This window comes from Orbicella franksi, chromosome 5 (genome assembly GCF_964199315.1).
Source record: "Orbicella franksi chromosome 5, jaOrbFran1.1, whole genome shotgun sequence".
In the NCBI taxonomy this organism is placed as follows: domain Eukaryota; kingdom Metazoa; phylum Cnidaria; class Anthozoa; order Scleractinia; family Merulinidae; genus Orbicella; species Orbicella franksi.
This window is the reverse complement of record NC_138149.1, coordinates 31,535,012-31,558,174: the sequence shown is the minus strand read 5'-3', so window position 1 is coordinate 31,558,174 and position 23,163 is coordinate 31,535,012. Positions and strand designations below refer to the sequence as shown.

Here is a 23,163-nt window from a genome sequence, read left to right as displayed (position 1 = left end):
TGTGCAAGGCCGAAACAATTCGTTTCGGATGAACATCGGTACTGGAAACGGAAAACTGCCATGGCCAACACAAAATGACTCGGACCACGGCTGCAAGAGACTCTACAGTCGCGGTACCGCTGTACATTAGGTCAGCAGTCTCTACAATGCAAGGAAAGAGCTATTCATGTGTTACACCTCATTTCGTTTCTTTTTCTTCGACACTTCAGAAATGAGGAGAAACATGGGCTGTGTCTCACTTCGCATTGACTTGTGGGATCGTTACTTGGGACAAACAAAAGACAAGCTACATAGTCTCCAATTACGATCCCACAAGCGACTGCGAGTGAAACTCGCCCCAGATTTCTTTGCTTCGACTTGACTTTTGTATCTTTTTATAACCTGCTCTGTAAATGTGGGCACTCTTGGAACTAAACGAGAAAACTAGTATTTTACTCCCAGTAGCTGAGCTGATGTCCGTAACTGCCCTTGGAAAGCGAAAAAATCTTCATCTTAGACATCAAGCTCCGAGGACCCATGGAAAACTGAGAAATTTTAAGATTCGGTCTATTAGCTTCCTTGTTTTGGCCTTTCCACAACTCACATACATGATTATTCTAGTGTTAATTCTAAAAAATACACTTGTCAAGCAATAGTTATCTATTGGAACTACAATTAAAATATCACCGACAATTTGAAGGTGTGAAGCTCAAAGACGGCACTGTTTACTCATTATATATTACAAGAGAGATTTTCCTTGATGCAAATATAGCCTCCAAGGTTTGGAGAATAAAAGAACAGATCACCGACGCAAAGTGTTCTCGATAAACGACCAGTTCTCTTAAATAGACATCTAACAAACATGCGAGAATTTGATCAATACGAAAAAAAACTTTTTCTGCCACAATAATTGTATCTTGAGACAAAATTTCCAAAAATTGCAAAACACTCGACGAGAACTTCACACCGTCAAATATGCCCAGCTATTCACCTAGTTTTCTCCCTTAAAAAATCTCTCTCTCTTAACTGTGGCGTTTAGAGTTTTTGTCTACAACACGCCCGCAAATAATGGGTCAAATTATACGCAAGCAAGCAAAGAGAATTATTATCCAACTTCTGCCAGTGATATACAAATAACACGCGAAACGACTGCAAATATATCAAGATATATTTCTATCTCCCGCACACCGCGAATCAAAATTCAATAGTTTTCCACAAAACAAAACCATTGGATAATAAATCTAAAGTTAGACATTTTTGGTGTGTTGCATCGGCCTAAATGTTTACCCCTTAGTAGTATTTTCACTCGCCCAAAAGACTGAGCAAAAAATGAGGCACAACTTGTTAAAATACACAGCAACACTACACACTAAATGCACTTGACAATTAATGGCAGTTGAATATAAAATCGACAAAACACACCGTCACTCTTGAGGCTATTTCTTGAAGCGGTGCTATGGGTACGCGCGAGTCATTTAAGAAAACTTAATTCCATTCAATTCACTGCAGTGATGTCATCGATCTACATTAACCGCGAGCGACAAAACCGCGCACGAGTTTATCCCAAGACACTGGGTCCGACACCACTTGACGGTCGTCATGGGAACGTGTGCGCACGCTAGCGCAGTGGAGGCTCTTTGCAAAGCTGGCTTTCCTACGCTCGCTATGAACAATCAGGACAGTCCACGGACTAAACATTACACCTTGGCATATTAAGTACATCATTTTTAAGATAAAACAATAAACTGAGTAGTTATTCAGTTCAAAATATTAATAAAAGCTGACTTCAGGAACATGTAACAGACCTTGCATCGAAAAACAAACTAAAACGACATGAAACAACTTCCATTGAAATACTGACTGGCTTGATATCAGACGTAAAAAAAACACACCGGCCTGGAAGATGCTGGTAGTTGCTACATGGGAATGTGATCCCTGATCCCCCCAGGGAAAACCCCTAAGGGCCATGCTTATAGCTTCTACACGGGAATGGGGACCCTCCATGGGATATCTACATGTATAGCATTTGGGCGGTGTCTGAGTAGGGGACAGGAGGAAGGGGAACAGGGGGATAGCGAAATTGCTTCTTCCTAAATCTTCACAACCCTTTATAATTTGCACATATCATATTATTTACCTACAATAGCTACAGCTTTAAGTGCTGAGTACGTTAACTACCACAGTAGCAATGGAATGCACCTTGACAAATTCAAAATCAACCAGCTGACTGCAGCTCAGGACTAATCAAGCAATGCACTGGATGTGGCGATTTTCAAAGCTTAAAAATATTGACTAGTATGAGTTACACATGTAACCTCAGTAGAAATGCAAGTCAAACATGCAGCGTAAAAATTCTTAAATGTACCATTCTTTTTTCTTTTCTGTGTCCTCTGCTAGCGGTTTCCTGGGTGCAGTCATGTCAATGTAGGGATCTGTGCTTTTGAGTTCTTCATCATCTTCGTGCGTGTGATATTCTCCCTTGTGTCGTGCCCAGTACCAGTAGATAGCAACCAGCAACACCACCAGCAGTAGAACCAGGATTAGCACTACCACAATGATGATGGCGGTCTTGTTATCCGCATCAGCACGCTGGCCAGATGTTGGATCAGCCCGAGTGCCCGTGTTGTCTGAATCATCAGGAATGCCAACTGGTCGTGGTGTCGGTATATCCTTAGGCACCTCCGGCTCTGGGCCACATTTCTCTACACTTAGTGCTGACCCTTCCAAATTCTTGGTCACATCATCATAGAGATAAGCCTTGATTGGTTCCACTGTAGGAAAGGACTTTTCAAAAGCAACTGGTGTGACTTTTACACCAGTAATGCAACCCTTAAACCCAGTGTCACCTTTCCGTCCAATAATTACCTCGTGCATGTTAGGGAAGGGTTTTGAGAGCCGATCTTCTTTGGAAACTGGCATGCTTTGCCCATCAACCGTGTAATTGACTTTCTCATTTCTGCGACTCAGTGCAAATGTGTGCCTGGTTTCGTCACAGAAGTCGCTGACTGGTGGGTCAATCAAAAAGGAACCATCACCGTTAAAGCTCTTGTAAGAAAACTTAAGTTTCTTGGTGCCGGGATCCAACCTAAGAAGGAAATTCTCCTCTGTATTTTGGCTGGTTATTTCAACAATGTCACCTCCGCAGCTATCCTTGTCTTTCACCTTGAATCCAACTACAATGTCCACTCCAGGAAAGTTCTCTGGTTTAGGGAATGTGTAGGTTAACTGACTGTCTTTTGCAGAAAAGGACGCGCCGTAATCTTAAAACAAGAAAGACAAGATGCAGGGTCATTATAATACACTGTAAATGATTTGACTGGATATCAAATAATTAAATAACATTAAATAATTTTATAATATCACAGCGGATTGTGTTTAACAGTCAGAGAGAAAAAAAAATTGAAATCTAGTTGCCCAGTGGGCCAGTACATTTCAGTTTTCAGTTGCCCCAACTAAAATATTAGTTGCCCAAAAATAGATGTGCAATGTTCACACCGTATCAACTAACAAGACTACTGAGGCTAATTTCACTTGCCCACCAGACCACAAATCTTCCATTTTCACTTGCCCAAGAGCAAACTTTACTTGCCCCAGGCAATTGGACCTGGGTTTTTTCCTGCCTTGAAAGTGAAGCCCCGCCCTAGGGCCACTTCATAAACACCTTGTAGTTGTGGCCTGAATGCAGGGCTCAACACTAACACTTACCCAGTGTCCACTGGAAAGTGTATTTACTACTTGGAAAGTAAAAAATCGAAAGTAAAACAAAATACTTACCCGAAGTAAATTTTAGGCTATGCTGGAAAGTAAATTTTCCACTAAAAAAGCTTGGAAAATGTGTGTATATAAAAAAATAACAATCAAATGATTAAAATATTTATACCCATCCGACAATGATTTTCTATCTTCAAAAGGACAAGTTTACACCATTCTAGCATTTACCAATCTGCCATATTGGAGTATCGAGAGAGCTGCCAAGTAGGTCTGGGCACAATAAATACACGTACAGTAGTATGGCACAGTCAAATCTGCCATTCAAATCTACCACAGCAGAAACATTTATGGCATAGTCTACAAATAAGAGCTGTACCCCTGAAAAACAACAGAACTTCATACCTTTGTGACAGAAGTAGCCATAATATGGGGTCAAACTACAGTCGCATTTGTAAACATTGTAGTTGTCAAGACATTTGCTTCCCAGCTTACAGTGATTATTCTTGCATGCTGCACCACAGCCACCTTGCACGTAATCTGCATTTCCTGCTTTCTTATTCAAATCAATAACCTCACCATTGATGGTCTGTAAAAAAGGTACATGTAGTAGACACTGTGTTACATGTAGGCTTTGCAAAACAACAAGAACATTGTTTTCAGATTTCCAAAGCTAACTGGGGACAGAGCAGTCATTTCTTTTTCAACGAGGTACAATACTTTGATGCAAAACAACAGATACACTGTGTACAGTACTTTGACTCAAGGACTGGAACTATAGGAACTCTGTACATCATAATGTTCAATATTATGTTCAGACCAGAAAGCAGACTTCATACAGTACAGTAATTCATTCGTCTAATCAATCTATTCTACATGTACATGTACAGTGTGTGTTTTGTTGTCTTGAATAGGGGCACTTAATCATGAGGGTATTTACATGTACAAGGCGAAGAGAAAATTGACAGTCCCCTATGTTACTGGAGCCTTTCACAGCTTCCATAGCATCAAGGGACTAGGAATATTTTTCCTTCCATCTTGATGCCACTCAACACACTCAATCCTTTTTCTGCCCTTCTGAACAAAAACCTCCACTACTTCCTATCTCTCACTTTCTTTAATGGCTCTCCCCAGAGCTAGCTCTCCCCTCATGATGCCAGTAACCATTTATACATCTGGGTGGAGAGACGTGTTCTGAGAGCAAAGTGTCCTTCACAGAACATAATGCCATGATCCCAGCCAAAGATAGAATCACTCATCACACTGCCATTAGACTGTGGCAACTCTCTCTGTAGCCTTTTGTTTTTTTACATGTACATGTACAAGAACATTGGACCAAGGTCAATAGCCCGGTCCTGTTGTAGATGCTGTCTGGTAGTGTTCTTGGTCTAGACATTTAACTCTCACAGTGCCTTTCTCCAGTGCTGACATTGTGTGAACTAATGCCCACACAAAAAACCAAACAAAAGTGGAAAAAGGTAGCCCCAGGGCTTAAATTTGAAAACGAAAACCCTGAATAATTCACTCCCATAAAGAGTGACTAAGAGAAACTTAACAACCTGATGTCAGTTTTTCATGCATCTGTCCTGTTGTTGATCATGAGTTTCATCATAACATTGTCAAGGTGGCTGTGGATCCACGAGGTGATAGCCGAGTGGATCCACAGACTACTTAGACAACGTTATGACAAAATTCATCATCAATAACAAGACAGACGCACAAAAAACTGATGCTTAATTTGTTTTTTACAATAACAAATTGTCAAATTGTCCGTTCTCGCTCATCAACGCATCGCATAAACTATAAATTCATGTGCCTCTCCGCTTAATGACAATGAAAATTAGCCAATGAGTGGGCGAGAATTTCTGCAGTTATTGGAAAAAAACAAATAACTGTACACATGTAAAAGTCAAGAGAGTCTGAATCAGTGTTGGATTCATTGCTTACCAATCCACGAATACATCCCACAAATCCCTCTGTCACATCACTGGAGACACCTCCAACAAAAAGTTCACCCTCCAGATCCAAATCTTTCTTCAGGAACAAGGGGTTTAAATTCACGCCCTCTTCCGTGTCTAACTTGAGTCCAAACTGCTTCATGTTGCGATAAATGACCACCTCATGCCAGGAACGATCATTAACTTGCTTGTTGCCTGTCAAACTCAACTCCACCCTCTCGTAGCCATTGCCAATGTTGTATTCGAGGCCAACACTGGTTTCATTGATGATGTACAGCTTAAAAAACTCCCCGGACTTTTTACCATTGAACAAGATTATACCTTTAGGATAAGGAGTTCTGAAGAAGAGGGAGATTACACCATGTGAAGGCGGAATCCACTTGTCGAGTGCGATCATGCCATCTTCATTGACAAATGTTGCCGTGTTGCTGATGTTACCTGTAGGCAAACCATTCAGTACACATCATTACAAAAATACTGCCTTTTATGTATCAGTGTCATCATGGCATGCTTACTAAATCTTTTAAGGATGATTCATTATTTATCGGGATGACCGGGTCAGAAAAAAAGTGACCAGGTCATGTAAAATATTCGTTCCAAATTGACAGGCTACTAAATTTTTGGAGATCCAAACAGCCGGGTTCTGAAAAATTATATGCCCTTCTTTACAGAAACATAAGACCACTTCAACGTTATGGTGATAAATGTACATGTACAAGCTGTACTGCAGTTACCATGTGTCATCGCTGTGTTAACACTCACCTGTCGGCTCGTGTTCCCAGAGCATTTCTTGTTCTCCCAAACTTTTTATGAGCTTGACTATCATGCATGGAAATCGAGAGTGAATAATCTAATTGTTTTCGTATAGATCTACCAGTCATTCAAAACTTTATCTAAATTATTTTCATAGACACTTCGAGAATGCCAAGAAGTGGCCGTCATTTTGTTAACATGGGCATGCTGCTACGCTACTCACTATCTGTCACAAAATAGATAGTGAGAAGCGTAGCCAATCAGAGAATGGTATTCATGGTAGAATGCTAGTAGATTTATTCTTACACTCAATAGAAACACGGTACATGTTTCCTATTTCTTAAACTGTAATGTAGCTCAGGACTGAAACAAGCAGAAAGATACAAAAATATTGAATCTGAAGCTAACTGTGGTTGTTTAAACAGGGTTGTCTTAAATTATGACTCTACAGAGTACAAATGAATATATGAAAGATCATATATTTGAACTGCGGAGAAAGATGTGAGCACTACACCGTAGAGCACTGCACCGGTATCCCAGAGGTCATGGGTTCGAATCCTGTTCAGACCTGAAATTTTTTTTTTTTCAGGTTTTAATTTCACAACTGCTTAAGTTGTGCGCATAACTGCAATGATCAATCATATCTTCATACTCTACAGTGTACTTGTACATGCACTATGAATCCCCCTCAACAGACTCTCACTCAAGATGAGACTCATCAAACTTATTTTACGTCAAACATTCCCAAAGTTGACAAAACATGCAAAGTCCATGCATGCAGTTTTGAACCTCACTTCATTTATAAAATTGCTCGGATTTTTCTGTACGGGATTGTATTACCTGAAGTAGTTCAGACTGTAACTACATCTACTCCACCTACATGTATATAATAATCACAGTGCTCACCAGAACAATGAAGATTGCCAACTGTAAAGTTAGCTTCAGAACCCTTGAGTGGGTCGACATCTCTGAACACCACTTGAGTAACAGGAAGGTCAGCTGTTGCTGTCAGGAATCCTTCATCTTTCGTCCAACGGCTGGATCGGGCATCACAGTTACACTTCTTGTTTTTGTCTGGCAGACAAGTATCGTTCACTCCACAAGCACACGATTCTGAATTTGGCGGGGCTCCACCCCAATAATCCTGGTACACTCCACCAGCAGATACCCAATTGCCAAGTCTGTCCTTTTCCCCAGCATTGAGAAGCTTAGCATCTTTGCAACCAAACTCAATGAACTGCTTACAGTTTGCACTGTTCATGGCCAAGGCTTTGGCAAAATCTAAGCTTGGATAATACCTTATGTCAGCAACGTAAGGCTGTGTGATGGTTCCTGCGTTGTTCTCAGTAATAACCTTCACATTTTTATCTTCACTGTAAACTACCGTGATGGGAGGATCAGCTGTCATGTTGCAAAAAATTCCAGAGCTAGCCTTGAGCGGACCTGGGCCATCAAGATCAAGGGTCCAGTTTCCATCTTTTGCATTGTCCTTCCCAACTCTTTTCTTCAGTTGCTCACAGTTTTGGCTGGATTCAGCTGATGATGCAACACAAAAGAATGGTTAGCTAGAAGTACAAATGTATAGTAAATACTAGTTATGCAATGCTTTTGAGTGGTATACCATGGAATATCATGAGTCAGTTGTAGTTTTTTGGTATACACACAAGCCTTCAGGTGAGCATGTATGCAGTACCGGTCAAAGGGAATGCAGCATTACTCCCGCATACAGCATGTGTACTACACGCACCTTACACGTAAATACATGTAAATGCATGTAACCGATTACACCGAGTAGACTTGATATTGTGCGTAACATTACACACAGTCACTCACCTGGGACTCATATGTGCGTGTAATGAAAATAAAACATTTACTGTATGACATTTACTGTCAGTATTGGACTACACTGCAATACAGTTTACTCTTTCACCTTCTTGCTTCTGGCCATTAAACATTTCCAATAGAATCAACCAGTTTCCTTAAACCGGCTTACCGCTTTACAGTAACAGTTTTTTTTTCCATTGTAGTTTCAACATGCAGCAACAACAGGTTCCAGCCACTGACAGAATGTAAACACGAAAGTGAAATAACAGCAAAACAAATCATGTTACTTCTGATTTTCAGCGAATTTTAAATAACAATTTTCATTTTAAGTTTCAAGACCATTTCAAGATTCATCATTGATATTACGTTCCCAAATGTGTTGTTCCAGAAAATATCCATACACCTCTCACAGAAGGTTTTGTAGCTTAACCCCCTCCCCCCAACCCTCTGGAAATTCCACTTTAATGTCATACCTTCCTCTAAAAAATTGTGCTTTGGAAACCCCACTTCCCGTTGGAATTTCCATCAACCTTCCTTGGGGTGGGTATAGATATTCTCTGGAACTACACAATTATGCGAAAGTTGTTTACCGCAAAAATTGTTTAGTTTGGCTTGAAATGAAATTCGCTGTTGTCTTGAATATCATTGCCTAGCACAAGACCAAAATCTACCCAGGCAGAAATCTAATGCAGTGCAGATAGGTATCCATTTCATTTCTAATCCTATACACATATATACAGAAGTTCCGAATGTTTGTCGTTTAATCAGAAGTGTGGGCAATTTGCTGATTAAGAGAGAGTCGTTGAGTTTCTGTTTGAATCCGTATTCAATCGTAATTGAAAGAACAGGAGTTGCAATTGAATTGAATTGAACTGAATTTCGTGTATGGGTAAACATTACGTTGTGGTGAACATTGCACAAGTTTTAACATAAACAAAAGCTCAGGATCTTTTAAGAATTAAGCAGAGGTGCAGGCTGCGACAGATTAAGAGAGAGTATTTGATTGATATCTATTGTGCATTTATACACGAGCTAGTCCGCTAGTTTACGTAGTGCTTATCAGCTTTTTTAATTTTACTTCTTTTTGTTGAGAACATTGAAAGTCACGCATTTCGAATACCAGTTGGTGGTGCTAATTTGTTTTGCAAAAATACACGCAAATGAGTATATGAATAACAAAGGTTTCTTCTTCCAATTTTAACACACGCATTCACGCGAAATTACACTCAAATGTGTGCAACTACCAGATCAGTAAATTTTACACATGTGATCTTACATGCACTGTCCACGAATACTACACGCATATTACACGCATTTCATGCGCATGTAGGTGCTGCAATCCCTTTGACTGGTACTGCACCAAGACAATACAAGTGACAAAAGGGACATTCTATGGTATATGGCCAGAGAGCATTGCATATTTTAAAACATGACATAGAAAATACAGTGGTCAACACAACCAATGAGAGATATGCGTGGCGCATGATGGGAAGGTTGGGTGTAATACCATCAGTATACAATGGCTTTCCTGTATTCTGATTGGCTGTTATCTCTATGGCACGGTATAAAAGCACATATATGTATACAGCTGTTTTGAGAAAGGTTGTCATACAAATGTATACAGGCATGCATGACAATGTCAAAAAGTCAGAAGTCTCCCATGTACCCGTAGGAGATTAAGGGCACGTTCCATTCAACCAAAATTTCTGGAAATTTCAGTCTAAAACTAAATGGATCGGTTCAGTCCAACCTGAAAAGTTTCGAAAAAATCAGTCCACCTTTCAGACCACTCTTCTCGGTTGGACCGGTCCAATCGAAATGGACCGTTCCATTTGACCATTCCAACCCATTCTCAATCCTAGTACCTCGCTGTTCAGTATTTTCAATGTATAACATGGAGGGAAACACATCATTGCAGCAATTATGGATTGTTAACAGCGGATCCATCAGTGTTACTCATACATCCATGTGCAGTTACAACAGGTCTATGGCTGCTTCGCAAGCTAAGTGTGTGTTTTGCCTGTTAACAGCTCTTAAAGACAATTTATTTCCTGAGAGAATTTGGAATGTTCTTTTCATCATTCAAAAGTGGCGTTTGAACTCATACGAAAAAAAAATGTGGGAACAGTCTACTCAAAATAACCTGTTATACTGGTTAAATTACTATGTATGGAACAGCTCACACAATATCACTGATATCACCACTGAAATTGTACAAGCAACAGTGATCCAACATCCCCCATTTTAAATGAGCGTGCAACTCGTTTTGCGAGTGGAATGAAATGAGACCGTTCGAGCCTGTCGCGATCCATTTGACACCAAGAAATTTTTTGAACCTCAGCCCAGAAATTTTGGTTGAATGGATCGTGCCCTAAAATTAGACTTCTCGAAGATTTCAATTGAACTGTCTCAAAGAGGACTGAGTGAGGGAGTGTATTACATGTATGTAAGCTGAAGCTCGACACACAATACAGTATGTCAACTCTCTGGAAATAATTCATTGAAGGACTCTGAATAAAGATGGTTTTTGAGAATTATTTATATTAGCATTATGAGAATTTAAACATTTCTTTTGGATTTCAATTTAAAAAATTCTGTTTTGTAGCTGAGTGAATGACACCTGTACTCCTTGATTTCTAATTGAGATTAAGCCTGAATAGATCCCCTGCTTATGAAGGCATATGGTTCTGCCCTCAAGAAGTCCACTTAAGGTCATCCATCCAGAAAGAAACATAGTTATTTTGGGTGCTTCATTACTGACATTCAATAATAAGAGGTTGTTGTGATCATTAAAAGATTTTAGAAAATAGCCCAAGAGGAAATATGCATGTTGATTGGTGTAAAATCATGTTTCTATTTGACAATTAGATTATGAGCTCAAGATTTCTGAGGTGATAGTTTCTGAGGCCAAAGGCCGAAACAACTATCAACTCTGTTCACAGAAATCAAAAGTGCATAATTTAATTGTTTTAAGAGAATTCTAACTGAAATAAACGTAGAAAACGGTTTCCAACTTTTTCCACCACTCGCTTACACAGAGTTTCAAGAGCTGAATTTTGTAAGCAGAAATTTACAGTTGTTTTCGTGCACACGCCCTTGTTTTCAATAATTTCAAAATTTTTAAGGTCAAAAAGCCATTAATGTCCTTCTTTTAGTCTCCTCAGGAATCTTCTTATCCATTTGCATTTAAACAGAGTCCAAACATTCTTCCAAATTTCGGGAAAATGTAAAAACATTGCCATTTCGTTGATGACCGGCAGCCACTGCATTCTAAAGGCTGATAGTATATGAGTAGGTCAGCCAATCAGATTGCAGCATTTGCATTAGTATACTAGTAGGATTCTACTAAAACTTGATAGAAACACAGAACTAGCACAAGCTGTGGATGTAATGATGGCATGAACAAAGAGAATTGACATTTTGATGATCAAAGTACACAAGTAGTTTTCTTTTTTTCGTGGCAGACTGTTTAAAAAGAATTAGAACACATGTTCTCTGTGTTCCCATTAAGTTATAGAAACACAGTTTGGGAGAACTCATAACATGTTTTCTATTTCTTAAAGGGAATTTGTGCATACTTACGGAATTGGCACATGGGTGCTTTGTATCCAGAGGTAGTGCAGTCACATGTAAAGGTCCTCCCATCCTGAGAACAGCTGCCTTTGTTCAAGCAGGGGGAGAAGATGCATAGGTCAGTGATGTTGCAACTGTCTGTCTCCACATTCTTAATTGCAGACACTCCCTTAAGTGGTTTCTTTTCTTCGTTATTGACCTTAAGATCTCGCATGCAACCAGTGAACCCACCAGCTATTGCCTCGGTACTGAAAAAATTAGCTGGGAATGATATAGAAGGAGCCTTTGAGGTTGGTGTTTTGGTGCCAACTGTCAATGAAATGGATAGTGCACTGATGCCAAACTCAATAGTAAGCCAGTTGCCGCTATTCACCTTCTGTTCATTTGCACCAAACGTCACAGATACATCTGTATCTGTATTGCCAATTTTCACATTCAATCCAATATAACGTTCCAGGTAGGATATTGTAAAACCATTGTCTCCATTAACTTGCTTTAATAAAGTTCCAAATTTCTTATATGATCGAAACTTGAAGCTTCCAGTCATTTCATTGTTTTTCTTAACTTGAAAGGTGAAGCTTGAGTCTGGGCCATCAAAAGTGTACGGTTCAAAGGAGGGTGCTGAGGGGCATTCCTTATTCATATCTACATTCACAGCATCAGCGACACCTTTGACAAGGAATTTAATAGGATTCGCCATTCCTTCAGGTTTGAATTCCACATCAGTCAGGCAACCCATGAAAGGTGCATTTGATTTGACCCCTTGTAAGTTCTGGAAGCTAGGCGCACCACCTACATATATGGCAATGTCAGCCTCCAGCTTCTCATAACGTGTCTTGATTTCACGTGTTTCCTCATCCGATGTTCCTTGATTTAACACAATGGTTGTACTAAATTTAACGTGTTTCACAACTACTTCATGTACTTGGCCATTGCTTAGATCCTTGCCTAAGATCTCTGTCTTTTTATCATCTTCACCTTTTCGACTTCCAAGCTGCATGCCAAAACTGTGTATAAGAAAAACAGAATTTTAAAAGATATTTTTAGCAAGTAAACTAATTTGCAGTTAGAATTGAATGCGCCGTAACACAATATTTTGTGATGGCACTCCAGCACAAAAAATTTCCATTTGCTGATCACACTTTTAACTTTATTTTCTCCAACAAAAAGCTTTAATAAACATTAAATTGACAAGTTTTCACACATCAATGCTGCCTGTCGAGTGGAATGCTTGTGTCACATTCTTCTTGAAAGTATCAAGCTTCTAAAGAATGGAACATTTTCTACTGTGTAGAGTGTATATGACATTCTAATGCTTGTTACCATCAACATATGCCCTACTGATCAGAAGAATCTATCAGTTATAAACATTACATTTTAGATGCAAATCCATGAAAGAGGTAACATTTAAATAGAACGATGCTGGACATTATCCATGCACCACATACAGCTGTACACTGTATGCTTTCTAACAAGCAGGTAGTTTCATTGTTGCATCATGTGAAATTTTGTTTTGAAAATAGAGAGGCAGGTAGTTAGTTTTGCTTTGAACAATAACAGTAAAAACTGAAAAACAGTTGTTATTGACAGATTCTCTTTCCTTTTGGAGATGAAAAAAGAATCACTGGCTGTGGGATGCAAAACACAATACTCTAAGTTGCACTGTACATGTATATGTGCGAGCTGCAACCCTCCCTTAAATGAAGCAGTAAACAAATTACACAATGTTTGTGTACTAATTATTGTGACACTATACAATATTTATGGCCACAGTACCATATTCTTCCACCACAGAGCTCAAGTGTGAGGTAATCTCCTAATTCACCACCCGAGTTTTGGGTGTGAAATAGCAGTCCAGTGGGTTGAACGGACTTGAATTTGACACGTAGTTCATCCTCATTGGAGTTGATTGGTTTGTTTGCTGCCTTTCCTACAATGTCATACTTCAGATATCCATTGCCAGAAAATTCTCGAGACACTGCAAGATATGAAAGAAGATCACAATGAAAAAATAGTCAATCTAAAAGCAAAAATGTGTAGGTCCAGAAATATCCATACCTCCCCCACGGAGGGTCATGGAAATTTCCAGGGGTAGGGGGCCTGAAAGAGGTAAATTTCCGAAGGGGAGGGGGCTACTCAAGGAGTTTTCTTTCCAGTGGGTCTGAAATGCGAATGAATGAACACTACAGTACTTTCCCAATTGATTCAGGTAACCAAACCAACAGAAATGTTCCATCCGTTGGGAAATAAATGTTAGATTCTTTGTCATATATTTTCGATGTTTCTAATGACATCATAACAGACAGCAATCCGGAGTATCGTGTTTGTTGGACCTCAAGTTGAACAAAATGCCGACGAAGAGTTGCAGCAATACATGAACAATGAAGTTGATATTTTATACTTTGAAGATTGTGCTGTATTTAGCTTACATGCAGCTCAGATGCTTTTTCCAGCATTAATCATGCTGTCAATTAAATACGATTTGTACTTTGTTTATTTCGTTTGATACTCATACAAAATTATTACCCGTTTCGGACTTGCTGTAATGAGGTTATCACATATTTTTCATCGTTATCCATGTAGTTAATAGTTTGCTTTAAGTGAGCAAAGTCGATTCAAAGCCATTTGTCTTGAACTATATATGTAAACGTGGACAGCGAGGAGCATTGTAATTGGAGCAGTAGCCGAGATTTCATTCGGTCATTTATAGACCGACTGATCAATGAATGTTTCACGTATGAAATGTATGATAATTCAAAAAACTAAGGCATAAAATGAATTTACTACCATTTACAAACTACAGCAGGGCTGGAAATAACAGTCGGTCATTGGACATTGTCCTACCAAATTTTGAATATGTCCAGCCAATTTCACATTATGATTGGACATGATGTCCGAACATTTTACCAACCCCAAATTATCGTCCATCAATAAAATTTGGTTAGATACATTGTTAAAAGACTCGAAATTGCAATCAGTACGGTCGCCACTGCAGCTAAAATTTTTATCATTGGCAGCCAAAAATTCTGGTCGACAGGCAAAATTACGTCTGCATTCAAAGGCTACCAATGGCGACTACGTTTCACTGTGTTGACGATCAATAACAGTTATTTTCTCAGACACCTTTGCTTCTATAACATTCAACATAAGAAAAGAAAGCAATCTATCCTTTTGCTTTGCTGTAAAGGACTCCCCTATGGGGCGCCGTTTGTAAATTTATTATTTAGACCGAATTTATGCCATTTTCCCCTTATTTATAAATAATTGGAAATGCCACAAAATTTGTTTATAAATAAGACACAAGAACTTATCCGTTTATATGTAAATAATTATTTTAGGTACGTTCTGATTTATAAATAATCTTTTACCATAGAGTTATTATATATAAATAATAAACTAAACAACTTCAATTATTTATAAATCAGGCCACCTCCAAAATAGTTATTTACATATCATAAAGTTTGTAAATCCCATTATTTATAAATAAATTACTTCGTCGGGAGTGTAAATTCATTATTTAGAAATAATAAATTTCACCTCGCCGAGTGTAAATTTATTATTGTTAAATAATGAACTTCACTGAGTGTGTAAATTCATTATTTAGAAATAATGAATTTCACCTCCCCGGGTGTAAATTTATTATTTATAAATAATGAACTTCATTGAGTGTGTAAATTCATTATTTAGAAATAATGAAGTTTCATCTCGCCGACTGTAAATTTATTATTTATAAATAATGAACTTCATTGAGTGTGTAAATTCATTATTTAGAAATTAATTATTTAGAAATAATGAAGTTTCATCTCGCCGAGTGTAAATTTATTACTTAGAAATAATGAACTTCACTGAGTATGTAAATTCATTATTTAGAAATAATAAAAGTATGAATGACTGACCCAGTGTCTCTTGCCCGATCGATTTCGGAGGCTGTTTCTCGCGCTATAAGTGAGACAGTTAATGCTGCCTTAGCTCAGGTACGTATGCAGCCTGAAATTCAGCAGTGGCGGATCTAGGGGAGTGGGGGGGCAGGGGTCTGGGCTCCCCGGGCCCCTCCCCCAGATCCGTTATTTCTAAATAATGAATTTACACACTCAATGAAGTTCATTATTTAAAAATAATAAATTTACACCCGGGGAGGTGAAATTCATTATTTCTAAATAATGAATTTACACACTCAGTGAAGTTCATTATTTAAAAATAATAAATTTACACTCGGCGAGGTGAAATTTATTATTTCTAAATAATGAATTTACACTCCCGACGAAGTAATTTATTTATAAATAATGGGATTTACAAACTTTATGATATGTAAATAACTATTTTAGAGGTGGCCTGATATATAAATAATTGAAGTTGTTTAGTTTATTATTTATATATAATAACTCTATGGTAAAAGATTATTTATAAATCAGGACGTACCTAAAATAATTATTTACATATCAACAGATAAGTTCTTGTGTCTTATTTATAAACAAATTTTGTGGCATTTCCAATTATTTATAAATAAGGGGAAAATGGCATAAATTCGGTCTAAATAATAAATTTACAAACGGCGCCCCATACTCCCCCACATCGGAAAACTTGCAAATAGCTGCTCATATTTAAAATCGCCCTATAATGCATTGCAAACCCTTGAGCACTGAGAAGGTCATGTATGCCTACCGATTGTGTCTCTTGAAATGCATGAATCCTTCACAGATATTTTATTAGCTACAAACACAAAATTAGCGGCCAAAAAAGTCTTGGAAATTTTTTCTTTACAGATTTTATGCATTGTGTTCTTTTCTGAGTAACATTCCTACTTGACTGTTATCACTTAGTTGCCAAATGGCAACTCAATTTTTTTTCTTAATTTTAGGCCCTTGACTCTGACAGTTTGAGCCATATCCAGGAGTCCATTATGAGCTTCTGCCATATCATAAAGCAGACGTCTCCATCTTTCTTGTACTTGCCAAATAAAATACTCTTCAGAAATCCCCCTATTATGCACTATGTGCATTGTGATATACTGTTAGTACTTCATGTTTGTACCCTTGAGTCAACTTTGATCAGGAGCCCAGCACTAGGATCCTACAACTCCCATACTAAGCCTATGTCATGGTATTGTTTTAACGGTCTATTTTTAGGTTCCTTTTCCCGCGAAAAAGGTCAGTTCCAGTCTATATGAGCGCAAATTGGTAAGGAGAAAAATGGCGGCCTCAGGTGGACATGTTGACCTAATCTTCTGGTGCAATTATAAAGTCCATGCTTGTGATTGGTCACTGAGGTTCTTGGGGGTGGGAGGAGGGGCTGAATTCACAGTAAATTCAAACTAAAAGTAGATCGGTCTGTGAAAACACCGGGACAGGAATAATTGGGGTAGTTGTACACTAATATTGTGATGGGCTCCTACTTCAGAGGGACACAGTCAGCCGGAGCACATGCACATTAGATACCATTTCATAGCTAATTTGCACATCACAGAGATGCAATCCATACTGTTTTTAACCAAATATGATAAAAATAATATCATAGGATTGAGCAAAAGCACACTCAAAAACAGGTTTTTCAGTGAACAATTGAAAATCAAGAAAAACACTGCAAAGATTGAAGCCGATTTCTAGATGTACTTTGATTTCAGGTTGAGGTGAACTTTTTTCAAAGTGAGAAAACTAGTGTCCAGGTCAGCGTGGTCCCAAAGCCGACTGTTTCCCTTTAATGGTAAAATTCAATAGGAAACTAGGTTTGCTTGAAGAACATATAATCAGGAGATAACCAGGAGAGATCCGTGCAGTCATCTTGTAGATTAAGTCATATAATCATCATAAATGATAAATAAATCAAATTTAAATGCAGTTTTGAACGATTTGTATTGAAAATCTTTACAGTATGCCGATAAATTTTATTATGCCAATTAATTATGCTAATCAATTATGCAAATTAATGTCCGGTCAAATTGATAAGATGTCCGACCAAAATGAAGATTTGAAAGGACACATGTCCTGCTAAAGAAGAAAAATTATTTCCAGCACTGCTGTTACAGAGACAAAGCGTATGACTTAATAGATGTATTCCTTTGGTGAAAGAAAAAATAAAGCGATATTTGGGAAACAGCTGTTTTGAAAAAAATGTTGCATGACGACTTTACTGCATATGTAAAGTAATTCGATATGTTGTTTTGACCATGCATTATAAATTAAAACTTTGACTCAGTTATTTGAAAGAGCTTTATGTACACTCCGAGATTCCTATGTGAAAACTTCCTTTAATGAAGAAAAAGTCAGCTGCTATGCCATTTGGGAGTGAAGCGCTTTTAAGTCAGTTGTTTATTAGTTTAAACACCAGTTCAAAACATTTTAACATGACATGAAGCAACATGCCACGTCTGCAGTCTACTGTGAAAAAGTATGTCTTTGTCTACAATGTAAATCTAAACAGCTGCGGCTAAATTTTATTACAATTGATGACTTAAGTCTTGTCTTTTATAGATACGGAATTTCTGAGGGGTAGGGGGGACCCAAGCAGAAAAATCATGGAAATTCCAGGGAGTGGGGGAAGTACTGTGAAGTCCCCTGGAATGGAAAATCCTGGGGAGTGGGGGGTCAAACTAGAAAAAAAACCCTCTGTGGGGGATATGGATATTTTCTGGAACCACACAATTAATGTTTAATATTAAGAAATAATAATAACTTCATGAAAAGAGATGGATTTCCCAACATGGATATAAAATTTCACATTCTTTTTATCACCTTAGCTTGTTGGGACACTCCACCATTAACTTTAACATTAATTCTCTTCATCTCCTCAGCAAAAAGCTACAAAACTGAAATTAAAATTTGCACTAATTCTGGGTTAGCTTAATTGAGTTTTGAACAATCCGGCCCAGGTAATAATTGCAAATGTTGAATTGACGTCCAGTGTTCATGACAACTCTACTACTTTGCTTTAAGATACGACAAACACCTTGTTTATTTCTTAACAACAGTTTAAGTTGTTATCAAGAACAGCCTTGTTATTTAATTAATCATTCCATTAAGCAAAATAACAACTTAAGCATTTGAAACACCTGCAATGTTAAGTGCTAAAAGGCTTTCCAATCCATGTACAGAGATATCCACTGAATTGTACAGCTACGATACAGAATAGGATATTACAAATTATGTGCATTGTAATTAAATGTTAATGGCAGTTGCTTTTCACTATCATTTCAGCAAATTTCTACAAAATCATTTCTCTGTGTACAATAAACAAGACTAGAGGCGACCCAGTCTGTCAAAATTGTCAACAATAACTGACCATGTGGCTGTCATCCCAATGCCTTGCCGGCCATATGCGCTCTTTCTACCACAAAAGGAATGTACAAAGTTTCCACTTCCTTACAATGTATGTGAAACATGAGCCAAACTAATGAATATGTGAAAGGACGAGATAAAAATAGGTATTGCATGGATATGTGATATCAGCGTTATATTTCCGCATAATTCAACAAGTGAGGGAGATGTTTACAAATTTCGCAGGAAGACAGAAACATACAAATATCTGCCAACTTTTTCAATCTTGTCTTCATACTCAATTCAACATCTACAGTAACAGATAACTTTACCTAAACATTATTTTCCAACAAAAATTTCCTTATGCAGACAAGTCAGTTACAAGCACACTGGAAAGTGACGACATTGATCAGCATCTTATCTCGATAACCACAATTAATTAAAGAAAATATATTGAAATCACTTACAGTACATGTATGTATAAAACCTGTGGCTGACCAATTGTGTCTCTTAAATTTAGAAATATTTTGTTCCTGGTTTCTATAAAACAGCCAGAAATTCATAAAACAGGAATGAGGATGTTGTCAAAGAACTCTGGAAAGATTCCAGAGTATTTACATTACGCTGTTGAGTATTGATACCTCAAAATGCTGATTAATTTAGGCACTTCCAGTATTTTTTAAGGAAATCTTTCCCGAAGAACGAAAATTAACAATGGAACGTCCAATTTCTACCTCACAGAGAAACAGAAAAGCAGTGGTCAAGTTAATAAAGTCAATAGGTCTACATAGCGGTTATAAATTGTTACAAGCATTGATGGACGGTTTATATTTGAAATAAAAAAAGCAGATCTTGGAAGATAAAGCTTCGCAGTTCGTTTGGTCGATACTGTACATGTACATGCAGTCACACAAGAAAATTATCAAACATTGACAGAGCCGAAATGGCAAAGAAATGTAACGAGATCGCGTTCACGCAATGAAAACATTCCTTCCTGTTTTCTGAAATAAAGCAAGAATGCGTGCATAATATGTGAAGCACTACAGTCATTCGCAATGAAATCTACATTTTGTGCGAATGAAACGAACATTAACTTCGTCGCGCGAGAGCTACAAGTGTAAACACAGATGCAAAACACATCTGCAGTAAGTGTATATCTCAAACAATAAACAGAAATTTCTAAGGGAAAAAGCCCTTCCTTCATCGATCACGCTGAGATGACCACAGAATATTTCAAACTTGATCAACTTGGAATTTTCATAAACAACCCTGCGTAAACGAAGTATTAAATCATTCGGTAAAAACGATGCTTTGCAGAAAAATTAGAAAAGTAAATCAAAGTAAAACCAAAAGTAAAGAAACATCGTGTTTATCTCCTATATAACACAGGTGTACTGGCGGCTTACAAGGGCGAATATGAAAACTTTTAATTTTGCATCGAACACTTGACGTGGAGAAAGCAAATTCCAAAGCGAATTTTCATCTATTCGACTTCCGTGAAATATTTATTTCGTGGCAACCACAAAAGAACAGATCTTCTGTTTTTGAAGGGAGCAAGAAAACGAAAGTATCATGACCAAGTTATTACGTTAAAATAACCACATAACGAATAATTTAGGGCTGATATGAAGGTGGGTTGGGCGATAAAATCCCGCGTGGACTAGCTTGCAAAAATCTCGAGCACTGCCGCGCTTCGAACACACAAATAAACTTTGCTACAAGAAACTATCTGTTGCTTACCTGAAAACGCGGTTGACAAGCAGTGGGACAACCACAAAACGGACGCTAAACACTTCAAGCCCATCGTTACTACAAGAAGCAAGATGGTGGATGAAGGCACAAACCAAGCTGAAGCTTGATCACGTGATCAGCGACAGACGCTTCAAGGAACACAATTCTGGTGATGCTCTTTCGTGGATTTCTATTGGACGAACTGAATAAAATTCGTGATGTGATTGGCTAATAACCACTTGAATTTCGAATGGCGCTGGGTGTGGTAACTCCTAAAAGTGTCACACAACGTGACAATGCTATATCGCTGTGAACTTAGTATCAAACATATGTTCATCTCGTGATAAAATCCAGCCTGGCAAAAGGGCGAAAAGAACGTGCAGGTAAGAGCCTGCCTACTGGCAGTTGTGCAGTTACCACTTACAACGAATCTATGACTCCTTTTTCAGTAAGTTCTTTTTTGTTAACCTCCCAAAAAATTAATTACGCTCCTTTTTCATTAGAATGCCGATACTGTTATTCCGACCGAGGCTGAATATTCTCATTTATCTGCGGATTTTAGGCTGAAAATATTCTTGTGAATATTCTCAAATTATAGCGTGTGACATTTCTGTTTTCGAATGCATTTGGTGTCTGGGTGGTGTTAAAGTAATTTTGGAGCCAGCCTGCAGGAATTAAAGCCTGGTAACTTCTTAGCATCGAACATACGGCTAGTGCTGTTTTTGTTGCTTTCAGTGGCTAGTTTTGCCGTTTAGAGAAAGGAAGAATTTTATACGGTTTATTTAAAAGCACTTGTATTGTATTGTATTTACAAAGTTTCCAAACAAAAAATTATACCCTCTTCAAAATCTCAGCCTCGGGTACGGCTCTTAAACTATTCTTAAAATTTCGGAAATTTCAGCCTCGATATCATTTTTACCTGGACGAAAGTTCTCAGCAAACCCTTACAACAGGATATGGAGGGCTTAAATAGTTTATATTTTCGAATTGATTTCATACGGATCCTCGCGCTTCAGTCAATTAGAAGAACTATACTACTGCCCTGGAGCTATAAGCAAACCCCACTACGAGAAATAAACTACGCAAATCTCGCGGAAATAAATTTTATTTCCTCTCGGAAGTAAAATAGCGACTCCGCTGCCCAAAAAATCACTCACTCGCGAATCGCGTCAAGTACGCATGCTATTTTAAATTTCTCCTTATCAGACTCCGGCTTGCAGAAAATTAAAATCAACCACGCCCTTACAATACCCAAAGCAAAAGACACTTGCTGATCGAACGGCCCAATTCACATTCAATTTTTTTTTTTTTGTTTTTATTATTGTATACATTACGGTCGTTGTGCAATTAGCAAATTTAAGAAGTTATTAAGGTAATTCCCCTGAAATAAAACTGCAAAAATTATAAAATAAAAAAGGGGGGTGCCCATTCTCGTTAAGGAGCAGTGAGGCATTGAAAATGTCCCATTTTAGCGTTATTTAATGCTTATTACAAGAACGCATTCCAAGTTATGGTAAACTCTTTGTGAGCCCGGACTCATGAAAACACGCCTTAAACTACAGTCAATATCTGTGTCGGACACAAATAAACTTTTTAAGTTTGATTTTGACAGACAGCTGAAACTTTGTTAAAATATTGGAACCAAATTGCTTGCCACGGTTATCAAACTGCAAAATAGAAGAGACTACAGTGCAGTTGCTATTCTTCTTATTTATTCAATTTTCAAACATAGAAATCAGATCAGTCTTTTCTCACGAAAAGCTAATGATTAGTTGATTAAAATGACTGGAAAAAAATTTGGGGTGTCCGAGCTCTTTAGTGAGCTATAGCCATATTTCAACCGACAGAACTCAATATCAAGGCAAATCCGCCATGTTTTCAATGTGCGCGTGCACGAACGCGCGCTAATGACGCCATAAATTATGCGCAGTAAGGATGCGCAATGTAATACTGGGGAATGACCCTAAGGTCATTCCGCTGAAATAGAACCTGCACTGAGATTTTTGTTTACATTATAGGAACTTAAATTTTGAAATAAAAATGAGAGGTCCCCATGTTCGTTTAGGAGCAAAAGCACCTTGTATATACCCATATAAATCCTTATAATAGCACCATGATTGTAGTTACGATTGCTTGCTAAATTGACGTTACCGACGATTGCGTTTTGTTCTACACTGAGAATTGGTCCATATTTATTTAACACAGAGAAATTTATTACTCAATTCAAAACAACAGAAAAAAATGATAGGTCACCATACTCGTTTGCGAGAAAATGACGATTTACCTCTATGGCGAGGTCCAGCTGTAAAGAAAAAGCCGCCATTTTGTAATGCGCGCGCGCTAATCACGCGTGAAATTATGCGCAGAAGGGATGCGCAATGCAATAC

At 38.0% G+C, this 23,163-nt stretch overlaps 1 protein-coding gene across 1 annotated transcript; it reads right to left on the bottom strand.

Annotated features, from left to right (window-relative positions):
- Positions 1-1,868: 1,868 nt before the first annotated feature.
- Positions 1,869-20,916, bottom strand: LOC145488199 (EGF and laminin G domain-containing protein-like). Its single transcript, XM_081467003.1, has 7 exons — positions 20,786-20,916; positions 13,572-13,773; positions 11,805-12,802; positions 7,305-7,934; positions 5,635-6,083; positions 4,093-4,276; positions 1,869-3,239 (listed from the first exon to the last, which is right to left on the bottom strand). The coding sequence occupies exons 1-7, from the start codon at positions 20,847-20,849 to the stop codon at positions 2,335-2,337; spliced, it is 3,432 nt and encodes a 1,143-aa protein (XP_081323129.1). The 5' UTR covers positions 20,850-20,916; the 3' UTR covers positions 1,869-2,334.
- Positions 20,917-23,163: the final 2,247 nt, after the last annotated feature.

What these genes read in the sequence shown, in the direction of transcription:
- LOC145488199 (XM_081467003.1), bottom strand. Translation starts at nt 20,849, where the DNA reads ATGGGCTTGAAGTGTTTAGCGTCCGTTTTGTGGTTGTCCCACTGCTTG. An exon ending in CTTGTCAACCGCGTTTTCAG is followed by an intron (nt 13,774 to 20,785) that starts GTAAGCAACAGA and finishes CATATCTTGCAG; the next exon opens with TGTCTCGAGAATTTTCTGGC. An exon ending in CTCTGTGGTGGAAGAATATG is followed by an intron (nt 12,803 to 13,571) that starts GTACTGTGGCCA and finishes TCTTATACACAG; the next exon opens with TTTTGGCATGCAGCTTGGAA.